This window comes from Passer domesticus, chromosome 3 (assembly GCF_036417665.1).
Source record: "Passer domesticus isolate bPasDom1 chromosome 3, bPasDom1.hap1, whole genome shotgun sequence".
Taxonomy (NCBI): domain Eukaryota; kingdom Metazoa; phylum Chordata; class Aves; order Passeriformes; family Passeridae; genus Passer; species Passer domesticus.
Genome location: NC_087476.1, coordinates 19391943 through 19407158, shown reverse-complemented (window position 1 = coordinate 19407158; position 15216 = coordinate 19391943). Strand labels below are relative to the sequence as shown.

The following is a 15216-nucleotide window of genomic DNA, read 5'->3' as shown; positions in this document are numbered from 1 at the left end:
CAGGTATGCTCCTGTTGGCAGCAGGATCCGATTTGCCCTAAAAAGCCACCCTAGGGCACTCTGGCAGTCCTCATCCTCCCCAGAACACAAACACAGCTTCCCACAACATCAGACTTCCCATTTGTATGGTACCTTTACAAGCAACTCATAAAAATCTGCATAAAAATCCAAATGCTGCACACGTGCCAGGTTTGCACAGAGTCCACAGTCAATATTGCTGTTCCGTTTTAATCAGGAAAATGTAAGCACAAACTCTCAGATGTTTTAGAAACCTTAGCCATGCACCCCCTCTATTATGGATCATAAGTCCTGTGTTAAACCTAGGTCAGTTTCTACAGTGTGATCACTCTGATACCCATGCCTGACCATCCTCAGGCATGTCACCACCAATCCTGCCTAGTGTTTAGGAAAATCCTAACTGTCCTGGCCTGAGTACCACAGGGAACTCAGCATTGCAGCAGTGCTTGTCACTGTTTAATGTACTATAGAGATGTTAAATCAAACTCTCCAGAAGTATTTTTGCCATTAATGACATGTCTTTATATACAAAATGTTTGTCTTTCCTTTTCTTCTCAGTGTTTTCTTTCCTTTTACCTTTTAATGTATATGTGTATGCATAAATACATATTTTCTATCATGTCACCATTTAATAGGTATACCTTTGTAGCACCAACCGGTTCCTTTGTTCTGACACCACACCCCTGATCTGACAAAAATAATCAGGTCTTGTCTGTTCCAGACAGTCCTCTTTGCTTACTTTTTGATCAAAAACATAATTACTGTCCAACCATTCAGTAAGGGCAAGCAGAATTCAAAATCTTTGGTATGGGGAAATCTATTATGGTCATTCCTCCAATTCTTCTGTAATTTATGCTTTAAACAATTTATGAGTGAACAGCACATATTAGTGTGCATAAGAGTAAGGGTCCAGTCCAATCAAGTCTGTCTCAAGTTTTTTTCTCAGGATTGTAACTTTTTTTGTGGACCTGTTTAATCAATGAAAAGCAGTTCTGTTGGCTTTAACAGAAGACCCGAGTTGACCAGTACATCAGACTCACACTAGCCTTTTTATGACTGGTTCTATATGGTCATGGTGTTTACTCTTATTATTGTTATATTCACCTATTTTTGCTGTAATTCTTATTTTTGATCTTTTATATAAGGTACTGTGTAAGTAAGAATAACCAGCTCTTTGAATCTGATCTTTTCAGAAAACGTTTATATTATTCTTTCCAGATTTTGGTGGGAAAATGATGGTGTTTTCACAGAAGCTCAAAAGCAGGAACTCAAAAAACATTCACTGTCCCGCGTGATTTGTGACAACACAGGAATTACTGAAGTGCCAGCAGATGCCTTTCAACTTGGAAAGTTTCCACAGGATTTTAAGAATTGTAACGATATACCTGGGATGAATTTAGAAGCTTGGCAAGAATTTTATCAGGAAGGTACTCTGTAGTTACCAATCTTTTTGGAGGGGAAGGGAGAGGAGGGGAGAAAAGGGGAGGGGACGGGACGGGATGGGACAGTAAAGAGCAGTTGAAGCATTGACCTTGGTTCTGGCAGATCTTGAATTACTAGTCTGAATGAGACCTTTAGTATTCTAGCACTTAGAATCTATATAGATTCATAGAACATTTTGTCTTGGAAAGGATCTTTATAAGACATCTAGTTCAACTTACCTGCAATGACCAGGGACATATTCAATGATATCCAATTGCTTAGAGCCCTGTGCAATCTGAATCCAAATGTTTCCAGGGATGGGGCATTCACCTCTCGGGGCAACTTGTGCCAGTGTTTGACTACTCTTGTGTGGTCATCACATATCCTCTGAACAAAGAGAGACATAATTCTCTCCCAGGACTTTCCTGGGAAGCTGTGAGAAAGCTCAGAGAAAACAATTCTTATCTCCATTTGCTCCACCTGTTGTTGTGCATATGTGGAATGTGTTATGGAGGTTGTTTACCAAAGGGTGATTTCTTAATTGGTGATGGTGTTTTGATTGATTGACCAATTAGGTCAAAACTGTATCGGACTGTCTGGCAAGGGCAGTGGGTTTTTCAAATGGTAGAATATAATATAGGATAGTGTCGTGTAGTAGCAGTAACCATAAAAAGGTTAATCAGCCTTCTGCAGTCATGGAGCCACTGCTCATTATTCCGCTTTCAGGGGATTGCTACTACAATACTGTTGTAAAAAACTTGTTTCTTATATTTAATCTAAATCAACCCTCTTTTACTTTAAAAACATTACCCCTTGTCCTATTGCAGGAGGTTCTGGTAAAAAAATTTGTGCCAATCATTCTGAAAAGACTTGGCTAAATTGACAGATTGCAAAAAGGTCTCCCTGGAGCCTTTTCTTCTCCAGGCTGCAATAGCAACAACAACAACAACAACAACAACAATCCCAACTCTCTCAGTCTCTCTCTTCAAAGGAAAGGTGCTCCAGACCCCTGATTACCTGTGTTGCCCTATTCTGGACTTGATCCAACAGGTCCATGTCCTTCTTATGTTGTAATGCTAGTTTTGTGAGGATTACAAGTCAAACCTGTGCTATCCCATATAAATTATTTTCCAGAAGTGAACAATTAAAGTCTCGATCACCTTAAAACATGTGAAAATTTTCACTCAAGCTAATGTTTATAGCAGTGATGGAGAATACTATCCATTTGCAAGTACAAGGGAGTGTCATAGTTTGATATGGGATGTCAAGCTTTTAATGTTTTTAAAGCCTGTTTTTAAAGACTTCCTATTTGTAGATGAACTATGTGGAACACCAAAGAGTGTGGAAAATGGTGATTTTGTATACTGCTCAGAATCTGGAAAATCTACAGCGGCTTATACATGTCACTATGGATTTCAGTTACAAGGAGAAGAACAATTAACCTGCACAAGTAAAGGATGGAACTTTGAGGCTCCAGTTTGTATAGGTATATATTATTATTATTATTATTATTATTATTATTATTATTATTATTATTATTATTATTATTATTAATTTCTGAGTTTTATAACAGCTAAATTCCACCATAGCTCATCAGATGTGAATTTACTCCTATGCTTTCTTGTAGTTATTATCCTGGGGTTATAGGTGTAATAACATAAAAATGTGAAACTCTCCCCAGAATTGCTATCTCAATTTCTACCCATCCTGATTCAGCAATCAAGTTGATGGTAGGAAAATGGCACTAAAAATTGCCCAATTAAGCAAAAATCAAGTATATTAAGAGCCAGTGGGAGGGAGGGGGATGAGAAAGTGAGGAAAAAGTCAGCAAATCAGGATTGTACATTGCTTCCTCCTACATTGAATATAACAGCATGACAGAGTTGTCATTTTTGCAGCATTGTTTCAATGGATGCTCTAGATAAAAGTTGAACTCTGCACCACTAGGTCCTATGTCATCCTAATAATTTTAGTAAAAGTGAAAAAAAAAAACATTAATAAGTGAATAAGTGAAATTAAGGAAACTAATAATCACTTTGGGTCCAACCTCCCTCTTCCAAATAGCTGTGGAAAGATTTGCCAGAAGTTAATTATTTCTGCAGGTACAAAAGCAGAGCAGGTAAAAAATCAGCAAAAATACATGTTTCTGGCACATTTTCACAGGAACCCTTTTCTGTTATTTTAATTATTCTTTCATCTTCTCTTTTCCTTTTGCCTTTTACTGTTTAATAGAATAGGTTAGAAAGAGAATGTGGCAAATATTTCAAGACTTTCACTGTTCATGCTATGAAGAATGAATTCTCTCTGTTCACATTTCAAATATGTGTGTTTATAATAGGGGTGTATGTACATATATATGTATATATGTATGCATGTGTGTGTGTGTATTCACACTCCTCTGCTTTATAAGAACATGAGAGAAAACTAAAAAAAAAGCTGTATTTCCCCCAAAAAGCTGTATTTCAGAATATATTATGCACGGTGGTAAAATAATTTGAGTGCAAGTGCTGGAGCTCATCCACAATAAAGTCTGCTTATCGGTATTTCTGTGATAGCGGTATAGAAAGCTCTTCATTCTAATTGTATACCTGGAATGGAAAAAGTCAAATGAAATTTGCAGCTCTTTCCTTTATTCACATCCTATTTATCCACTGAATTCCTCCCACATAAATACCATATAAAGAAATAAAGCTGTTAAATGAATTATAATAAAACCTTTTCAATAGATTAATGTTCTGGCAGTGAATGGAATAAATAAGTTAAATGAGTGAATCATTCCTTGTCCTAGTTTCTTTTAATATGTTCAGTAATGTAAACGAAAGACTGTATATCTGGTATAGGAAAACAAGCTGCTGCATATATTGAAAAAGCAATGCCTTTATTAAAGCAAAACCATCAAAACCCACTTATGCAGATGCTACTTGAGTTTTACAGTAGAAAGCACTTTGTTCCATGCATGTCTGTGCAATATGTTCCCATTCTTTTAAATATTCAGCAAATTAGGGATAAATCAAGCAATATAATGAGGACGATAGAGCTTAGCATTTCTGCAGATGGTTTCAAAATTATATGCTGCTCTGGAAAAGACGGAGTGGCTTGCTGGCAAAAGCATAGGATTCTGAGAGCTGTTAATTCTCGCTTACTAACTTGGGCTTTGACTGAAATCATTTATATTGATTCAGGAAGTCATTTAGTGCTAGAATATGCCACCTTCCTTTAGATTAAGTGATGTCATACTCCTGATAGGTAACTCTTTATTTTGATTTAGTAAACTACTGCTCTCTGAGCAGCAGGGTAGACTGGTCAGATCTGACATGCACTATTTAGTGATGAAGAAGTGTTCGCTACTTAGCAGATAGCATGACATGGATCTGCAGAAGTGGAATGAGCACATTTGAATTACAGTGCAGGAAAAGGTGCAGGTTTTCTTTCCTGGATGATGATTAAGGCAGTTACCATTAATACAAAATTAAGTTTTGAAGGGAGTAATACTCAGAAATCTTCATCCTGAGCAACAGATCCTTTTCCTGCTTCAAAGAATATTATGAAAGTTATTGTTTCTTGAGGGTTCTGAAGTTTTAGATTTTTCCTCCATGTTATTATTTTGACTGCATTAATTGATAACTACCTTTGGGCACAGCTGCTTTTTTGTAATAAAATTTGAGAGAATCAGGCTGATTCTATTTCCAATGATGGAAAGTGGTCTCAGTGACAATGCCAAACTAAGTCAGTAAATACCAGTCAGTTTCTAATACTGATTGAAAATAACTACTTATACTAAAGTAGCAGATCAAACATTGTGGTAGAGAAGGAAAGGAATAAAAACAAAAAGAGAAGACATTGAAGACTTGACTACTTGTCCACATATGGGTTTGCAGTTTTTCAGAGGACCATGGGTCAGAGACATTAAACAAGCTGTCAGACATACAGAACCAATTGGAAAGTACCTAAAATCACACTGGACACCTATGTTTACCCAACTGAATTCAGTTATGCAGAAAGAAGAAAGGTGCAAAAATATGAAAAGACCTCTTTCTTTCTTTCTTTCTTTCTTTCTTTCTTTCTTTCTTTCTTTCTTTCTTTCTTTCTTTCTTTCTTTCTTTCTTTCTTTCTTTCTTTCTTCCTTCCTTCCTTCTTTCTTTCTTTCTTTCTTTCTTTCTTTCTTTCTTTCTTTCTTTCTTTCTTTCTTTCTTTCTTCCTTTCTTCCTTCCTTCCTTCCTTCCTTCCTTCCTTCCTTCCTTCCTTCCTTCCTTCCTTCCTTCCTTCCTTCCTTCCTTCCTTCCTTCCTTCCTTCCTTCCTTCCTTCCTTCCTTCCTTCCTTCCTTCCTTCCTTCCTTCCTTCCTTCCTTCCTTCCTTCCTTCCTTCCTTCCTTCCTTCCTTCCTTCCTTCCTTCCTTCCTTCCTTCCTTCCTTCCTTCCTTCCTTCCTTCCTTCCTTCCTTCCTTCCTTCCTTCCTTCCTTCCTTCCTTCCTTCCTTCCTTCCTTCTTTCTTTCTTTCTTTCTTTCTTTCTTTCTTTCTTTCTTTCTTTCTTTCTTTCTTTCTTTCTTTCTTTCTTTCTTTCTTTCTTTCTTTCTTTCTTTCTTTCTTTCTTTCTTTCTTTCTTTCTTTCTTTCTTTCTTTCTTTCTTTCTTTCTTTCTTTCTTTCTTTCTTTCTTTCTTTCTTTCTTTCTCTGAGTATTTTCTCTCCTGCACCGCTGTTTCCTATTTCATCACATAAGCAGAAAGTGAAAGAACTTGAAAGGCCTCAAGAACAATACGCGTATGTACATTTTCCAATGGATAATTGTTTATCTGCTCAACATTCTGCCAGGATATTTCCATTATACAAAATTTATATAGCATCTTGAAACAACCATCTTTGCAGTGATATCACCAATTATAGTTATACATTTTGTAACCAAAGCTAATCTGAAAATTTGACTCCTCAAAATCATGCCTAGAAGTGTACAGAAGTGTGTCTGCATTATTATTTTCATTATGTCTATAGAGCACAGAATGAAAACATTTACAGAGGAAGTAAAATCTTAGGATAACCACATGCAAGAAGAGCTCTTAAGTTTAGGCTTTGCATTTTTGAAAATTCAGCCAATTTCCATTTGTAGCTTTTGGAGGATTATGAAAACAACCGTTTTTTTTCATCATTTCCAGCTTTGAAACAAACAAACAAAAAAAACCAAAACAACAAAAACCCTCTACTTCGTCCTTTAAAGAGTAACAATAGAGATTTTTATCATTATCTGTCTCATTGAAAATGTACAATGTCTTTCATTTATGAATCCTTGTAAAAAGTGTTTATGAGAAATTAATAATCCCTTTGTAATTTGTAACTCTTATTGATCAGTGTGTACTCATTTTGCAGACATCAATGAATGTGAAAATGAAATTAATCCACCATGCCATCCTTCTGCTATTTGCATTAACACTAAGGGCAGCTACAAATGTCTCCACACTGATCCCTACAAGCTGTCAGAAGATGGAAGAACATGCATTGGTAATGGCTGTGAACCTACTCTCCATTAAAATGTCCTCTGTTCCACTTTACAATGTTGTAAAAATTCATCAGATTACATTTTATTGAAGAGCTGTTAACACATGTGAAAAATCTCCACACAACCATGGGCATGAAGATACAGACAGATTCTGTAAATGAAGGTGTTGAATAAATAATTGTGCTACATAAACAAGCTTTCCATTTCCATTCCTATTGCATATAAACTACTAAGTATTTCCTGACAGTGCATATGAGGAGGGAATCAAATTTGTTTCAATTTCTCCTAGTCAGTATCTAAATTCAGAATCCAAATATTAACTAAGTTCTACCTCACACAATCCCAAACTGTCAACCCTTTCAGAGCTTGAAATACACAAGCAGAAATTGTGTCTTTTCTTGAGGTTTTCTACTTTTCAGCATGCATGGAAGCTGCATGGTAGAAGTTTATGGGGAATATGGTACAGCTGCCCTCTGAAGCTGGGAAATACCTGTTCTGGGAAAAACCTCCATGCAAACGTAAAATCCAAACTCAAGTGAATGGGTATTTGCTTTATCTAAGAGCCCAAGGGAAGCACACAATGTTTAAACCACTCAGATCTTGCAGATGGAGTGCTGTATGCCACACAATCATAAGCACACTGAATCTCACTGATAGCACATGGCGTTTTTCCTATTTCAGCAATTCCTTGGTTATGACGTGGGACTACACTGTGCCTTATTATTAATTGCTCTAAGAAAACACAAGACGATAATACCACAGAGAAAAAATACCTAGTTGCAAACAAACATCTCTTCAATTATATGAGGTATATCCAGTCAGTTTTTCAAGGTCACATGAGCAATCCAGCCAGTGACACCACATTCTTCAAATGACACCTGAAGCAAGACCACATGACTTCATCAAAGGCCCAGGAATGAAGTACAGTGGGAGTCTGAACTAACCAATAGAATATGGCACACCAATAGAAAAACTTCCCCAACAGGAGGTTGCCAGAATGGACCTCCCTCTCTCTTGCTGTAGAAAAAGCAAATGCAAATCTTCAGGGCCTAATTTTTATGAGACTAGACTAAATAGCTATAGTGGTAGCCATGCACCATTCAGATTCATCTGAATCAGAAAATAGAAAAAAAAAACCCACCTTTTTTTAGGCGTTTCTTAACTTTATTATATATTCTTTTATACAATCAACCATGTTTTCATTATTCCTCTAAATTCACAAAAAATCTGCTTTCAGATTAATACTAAGTGTTTAATTCACTGGTGTTGAATGCAAGATAACATGAGGACACTGCATTGGCATATGGCTGCTTTTGCAGTGGGTATGTGCTATGCTTTTCCTGATCAGGAAGAAATAGATGAGTCTTTCTTCAAACAACTGAAAGAATCTTTGTGTCCACAGAGCCTGGCCTTAATGGAAAATTTTACCCACAGTTGTAAGGACAGTAGAGCAGGGCACATACAATCTAAAAGATTTTTGGAGAGTATAGAGAGCTTTCTGACAGAAGTTGATCAAGGAGGAACAAGAAAAGGTGCTCTGGGGGATCTAGTGCTTAAAAATGGAATCACAGAAGGGTTGAGGTTGAAAGGCATCCCTGGAGTTCATATTGCCCAATTCTGTTCAAGCAAGACCACCTAAAGCCAGTTGTCCAGGACCATGTCTAGACAGCATTTGACTCTCTTCAATAGTAGAGACTCCATCACCTCTCTGGGCAAACAGTAACAGAGTTCACTTACCCTCCCAGTCGCAGTTTCCTGATGATACCAACTGTATACCAGTTTGTGCCCATTGCCTCTTGTGCTGTCACTGGGCACCACTGGAAAGAGCCCAGATCCATCCTCTTTGCACCTTTCCTTCAGATATTTATACAAATTGATAAGCTCCCCCCTGAATCTTCTCTTTGCAAGGCTAAGCCCGCCCAGAGCTCTCAGCCTCTTCTCATAAGAGAGATACTTTAGACTCCAATTGTCTTTGTGCTCCTTTTCAGGACTCTTTGCAGTATGTCAATGTCTTTGGTGCACCCACCCAACTCCTGATGATGTTTCATCCAGAGCAGAGGGGAAGGACCCGCCTCTCTTGATCTGCTGGCAATGCTTTGCTTAATACACCCTAGGATACCATCACCCACCTTTACAGGAAGGATGCATTGCTGGCTCACCTTCAGCTTGGTGTCCACCGGGCCCCACAGTCCTTTTCTGCCAAGCCATTTTCCATGAGGAGTTTGCATTTTCCTCATTGAACTGTGATGAACCTGTCAGCCCATATATCTCATCTGTAGAGGCCCCTGGGCAACCTCCTGTAGCTGATCCTGTTTGAACAGGGAAATTTGACTAGCTGACCTCAAAAGGTCCCCTCCAACCTCATTGACTCTTTGATTCTACATTTAGGTAAAGAGAAAACAGGTTTTAACAGTGTTTTGTATGGTTTCTCTGTAAACTGTGGTTTTTAACGTACTAGTGTACATCTCTCACTTTCATTTCTCATATTTTTTTTTAATTGAGAAAAGAGTCAATTAGCTACTTGATAGTAGATTGCTCACAAAAATATTTGTATTAACAAGGGAAAGGAGAATGTTACAGCTGAGTGTATTCTAGTTTATTTAATTTCCATATTTTAAAAAAATTACATAAACCAAGACATTTGTGTTTTTATTTCAGACAATAAGTTTTCATCAAGGTCATTGAGTGGCTTAATTTGTTGGTCTATTGTTTTTGCACTTTTAAGGACATCATTCATAAGGCCTAGCTAATTTCAGCCTATGAAATGCGGTTTTGAGACTTGGTAAAAAAAGGCAGTGAAACACTTTTCTAAACCAACATATTGGTGATAAGACATGAGCAACTGAAACTGAGCAGTAATAAGGATTTGGGAATCTGCAGTATAGAATGATTTAAAATTATGAGAGCACTTCACATTATTATGAGCATTTCAGTCTTCAAAACTAAAAAGCTCTTATAAATTTTGAAGAGCTCTAGTAATGCTAACTCTTCAATACTAAAAATCTATATAACCTTCAATCCTGCTTTTATTGATGGAATTCATCAGTAGCCTCAAGGCTTTTTTTTCTAAGTTTGGATAATGTCTTTGACTCAGATGGAAACTTCTACAGGATAGCATTATTCAGGAAGAGAATTTGTTGAATGGTCTCAAATCAAAGTTGCTCATCCTTTACCACTCTGGCCCATGGTTTGTGATACTTTTAGAAGTAAAGAAAAACAAACCAAACAAACCCCAAATAAAAACAAACAAAAAAAACCAACAAAGCCCATAAAATTCCCAATTTTCCATCTATGCATACTCTAATGACATTAAAAAGACTGTCACAATTTGAATATCTTCACTCTTGATCCACAGTTATTTTACCTCTGGACAAAATAATTTACTCTCAAGATTTCTCAAAATATTATCATTGGCCTCTAATTTAAATTAACTTTAGTTCTTGTTTTGAGTTATATGACAGTGACAGATTGTAACCTTTGGATAAACGTTCTTAACTTTTTGCATGTTTTTACTGCTATGTCAAAGGAACATAAATCCTGAAAATGACACTTCCTTAAACTTTGATGGAATTATAATATTGGATCAACTTTCTTTGCTGTGCTGCAGAATGCTGTAAGAAGTGACTCATCACAGCAGGTGCTTTAGTCTGCAAAGTCAGTTGGTACTCTCATCACTGCACCCTGCAGGGCTGAGAAAGCCAGCTGGTTTGAGATGGCAGAAAACAAGACTTTTGACACTTTTATCAAAACTATAGAAAAAATATGGCTTATTTTGGGAAAAATTTACAACAGGAGGTTTATATTCTGTGCTACTCACGTGATTACAAAATTGATCTTTTTGTATTCTTGATTTTGTATTTACAAGTGAATGGATATTGTTCTAAAGACTTAACTGAGAAACTGAGATAAATAGTGAGGCATATTCAGGGGTGGGTAAAGAGAATAGACTGAAGCAAAATAGTTCAGCACTTCAAATTAAATATGTACCAAACTCAAAACACAGTTTTATTCCATGAATGATGTGCAAAAGCAAAACTAAGTACTTGAATTAAAACAGAATACGAGATAAGTTATAGCAGCATTTTTTAGCAGCTATGATATTATTTTCTGACATATGCCCTTTAATTAGATTGTTTCAATGAAAAATATAAAAACTCTGTTATGGTTTCTGTGAGTGTTCATGGGAATTCCATTGTGCCTTTCAGCATGCATAAGAAAAGTTTTTACATTTATATTTACTTAAAAGCATTGACAATTAAAAAGCTAAGTTACCAGTGTAATCAGTTTTTAAATCTGTACAGCTTTTGGTGAAAAACTAAGAAAGAATTAACATTCTCATTTTGCTATTCTTGATTCTGACTCACAGCCTGCAAATGAAGTTGGTGTACCTCTCTTCAAAAGTTTATCAGTCATATGATTACACCCTTTGGATATTACAATTCAAGAAAAAATGGCAATCAGACCTCCCAGCCTGGAAGGTCATTTTTATTTTGGATGGTTCTACATGGCATCGGAAGCACACACATCTGCCGAGCTGATGGCCGCCTGCCCACTCCCAAAACAGCAAACCAATTTTGCAAGGATACAGATGGCAGCTGAAGATGCATGGCATGTCTGTCGCTGGAGAGGCAAATTCCACCCTCCAGGAAAGTTTTGTTGCTCTATCACCGTGTGCCAGTTTGTACTTTATCATGCTTTCCTCAGAAACACAAAGTGAAAAATGCAAAAGATACTGAGGCACTTGACACAGCAGAATATATTTGTTGCAATGGGCCACATGCTGGATCCCCAGTTTCTGCATACAGTAAAGACAGCCAACCTCCAGCCAACCTGTTAGCCTGGGCTTAACTCAGAGGCAAACACTTCAAGAGAAACTCAACCACAAGCCTGACAGCCTTGTCCAAACCACAGGGCTGAACTCATGCTGAAAACCAGTGGAAAGGCAAAGGTTTGTGTACTGACCATTTCCCCAGGAGGTGTTTGCTCTCTGCTCCGTGGTGCAGCCTCAGAGCTGTGGTTTTAGACTCTGTGTCATTGCAGAGCAATGTCCAGGTGCCTGCACAATGCTTAGAAAGGGGTAGGCAGCCCATCCTCCATCAGAATTTTCATGCTCTTCCCACTGTCGTTTTGGGTGTTTCACACACCTGCTTGCTTATCATGCACATGACCTGCACGCTCTTTCTCTGACTTTATATCACAAAACTGTGGAGTGCTTATCCTGTATTTCCACTCATGGTTTCTGGAGGTTCCTATGTTAATTGTAGTTAATCATTATTTTGCTGATTTGATTGCAGAATGACATTTAACCACAAGGGAAAGGATGACTATTATTTTTGGAAGAATATAGGAAATGTTAATATTGGATGAGTGCTATGAAGGTACCAAGAGAGACTTCAGCCAATGCTCAAAATGAACTGCAGTTTTCTCAGGTTTTTTTTTCCCAGTACTTATCGGTCATTCAGCTTGTCTGAGCACTGCACATTACAAGGGCGCAGTTCCAGATCTTTGATAATTTTTGACATGACTAAAATAAGAGTCTTGTATTCCCTTTCCTTTTTGAGCTCCTAAAATAAAGAATAATGATTGGTACCACTCTCTGTATAGCCAATTAACAGTAAAGATAAACAAGCACAGGCTGAGATTAGGACCCCACGACATGAGCTATAAGTCAAAGGTAGTGACCCATTTGGGTCTTTAAAATCTCACAATCTTTTGTATGAATGGAAAGACTTAGAGCTATGGATCAAAGTTTATTCCGCAATGCTTCAGGGATTTTTTGACATTTTTCACTATGATGGCAAGTAACCAAGATGTCAGCTGGAAAGCATTTAAGAAACACTGACTTCTTTGACAAAGAAAAATACATCATCATCTGTGAATTTCTTCTCTTTTACCATTTTCCAGTCCATGAGGAAATTTGCAAAATTTTTCAGTGTTCTATTATTAATTTTAAGAAAAATACAAAGCTCTCAACTTCTTTGGGTCATTTGGCAGCCCGAATATCTCTAGCAATATCCTTAGATTTTTAACTCTGCCATGTCAAAACTTATACTAGGGACTCTGATCTGCTTCAAATGGTCTCTGAATACCAAGTAGGTAGACTGTTGACCACCCCAAAAATTTATGAACTTTGAAAGTAGGGTTGGTGGCAAGATAGTCAAGTTGTTGCTGGCTATAAAAAGCATGCTGAGCATTTCTGAAAAATTGCTCATGTTAACTTATACCCAACAAAGACAAATGTGACTCTTCATAATAACTAAAATATAAGAAATATGTGACAATGACAGATTTTACCAGAGGGAATTTAAACAATTGTTATGTTTTGGAATTATGCTATTCATAATCAGCTCTGACCCATTTTGACTGTTTCTGAATTAACTTTCCCATTATATTACTCTGACATCAAATAAACTCACTGCATGATGATATTTCATGTGGAACAAGTCCTCACAATGCAGGATTCTGTCATTTTCTTCCATGGGACAGAAATTCTTCCTTTGGGCTGCTCCCAAGTAAAACAGTACTGTTTTCTTTTACCTCTTTCTGGGCTGGTGATATCTGGCTTCTGTCTAGTGTGTATTACACTTCCAAAATAAAAGGAACCTGTCTGTTTAGTCAAAGTAAATACCTTGGGAGTATTTAAGTGAGCTTATTGTGGAGTGATCGTCTTGTGTTTTGTGGTATTTTTACATACATTTTTCTTGGATTATTGCAAACTCTGGTGACAGTTCTCCTTATGCTAAACACAAACCCAAATAAATATATATACCTTCAGTGGGAGAAACCTGGCAACAATAGGAAGAAGAAATTTAAGTGACTCATCTAAGGTGTCTCTTTCTCCACAGAAACTTTAGAAATTTTCCTGCAGGAGACATGGCTATTGATTTCTCACATTTGAAGACACACTGCATAAAACCAAAAGCATAAGTAATTTGCTTTAAAATAAATGATGACACATGAAGTCACTCATGCTTGTAAAAATTGTTCTGATGTTTTTCATAAATGGTGCAATACCTGCTCTTCTTCCATTTTTGTATTAAATTACCAGAACCAAAACTTCCATACATATATGTATATATATATATGGATGTATTCCATATATATGCATGTATACCCATATGGATTGAGATTTTAATTGGTAAAATCTTTCTGTGATTCTGCTCTATTGATTTGCTTAATAAACACGTATTGAATTCTGGCAACATAATGTTGCATGTTATTATACAGTCTGCTAAATGTGTTATTCCATATGCCAGATAAAGTTGGAGAACTGGATTTACACCAGATTATTTTAGATTTCTGACTGCAGCTAAAGTCAGTCCCTTTGTGGGATTCTGGGGGAAATGGACTCTTTTGGGGTACATCTCCTCTGTTACTTGTCTGATTTGCATCAGTTGTCTACATGAGGATGAAGTCAATGCTCCATAAGCTCACAGCACCACAAATCTAGACATATAATGCACAAATACCTATATTAAGCTTAATGAACTTTGCCAGGGCATGAGGGGTCTGGAGGCTGCTTGAAGGTAGTTGCTGGAGATGTTGGAGGCTCCCTGGGCTGGCAGGGCAGGCCATGTCCCACGTCCCGACCAAGAGCCAGGGGCACCGTGGCAGCCCCAGCCCAGGCACTGGGCACTTCACTAGGGACTGGGGATGGGACAAGTCTGGATGAGACATGAGCCTGTAAGTGAGGTTCATGTTTCACATCAATAGACGACTACCATGGGCATTACTGTGCAGCATCTGTAGCAGAGTGCAGGAGAAACAGAGTGCAGGGAAACAAGCAGGAGGGGCTCAGCTTGAAAGCAGGTCCCAAGCTAAAGAAATTTCAAAATGCATGCAAATGTTAAGTACAAATTTTTTTTCTGAGAAAAATGTAGGGGGTTTTGAAATCTTTATGCAATCTTCTTTATCTTGTCAATCTGAGGTTTCTCCCTGTCAAAATAAAGACTGCTTGATATTTAAAAGCTGAGACACCTGAAAGCTGTTTCCAGGTTATGCTAATTTGTGCTGCATCTTAAATATCTGGAAATTTTTGTTTAAGAGAATGTTTTATTTAACTAACTTGTCACTACAAAAATCTGATAGACAAGACTGAAATTTGTTTAAGAAAATTAATAATTAATAATTATATGTCTACAAGGTATTTTTCTGCAGGCTCTAGAAACACTTTGGAGACTGCTAGCCCAATCTGAACTAGAAGTAGGACTCTTACTCACTATACCTCACTATACTTCTAAGCAATTACAGCAATCTTTCCTTACTAGGAAAGCTATGAATGAGATT

General features: G+C 37.2%; 1 protein-coding gene across 1 annotated transcript in view; it reads left to right on the top strand.

Annotated features, from left to right (window-relative positions):
• Nucleotides 1–14031, top strand: part of TPO (thyroid peroxidase) — a 54232-nt gene extending 40201 nt beyond the window's left edge. The window contains exons 12-15 of the mRNA XM_064412048.1: nt 1237–1445; nt 2756–2926; nt 6801–6932; nt 11297–14031. Of these exons, the coding sequence (XP_064268118.1) occupies nt 1237–1445; nt 2756–2926; nt 6801–6932; nt 11297–11307 (523 nt within the window). The 3' untranslated portion in view covers nt 11308–14031. The remainder of the gene's footprint in view (nt 1–1236; nt 1446–2755; nt 2927–6800; nt 6933–11296) is intronic.
• The last annotated feature ends 1185 nt before the right edge of the window (nt 14032–15216 follow it).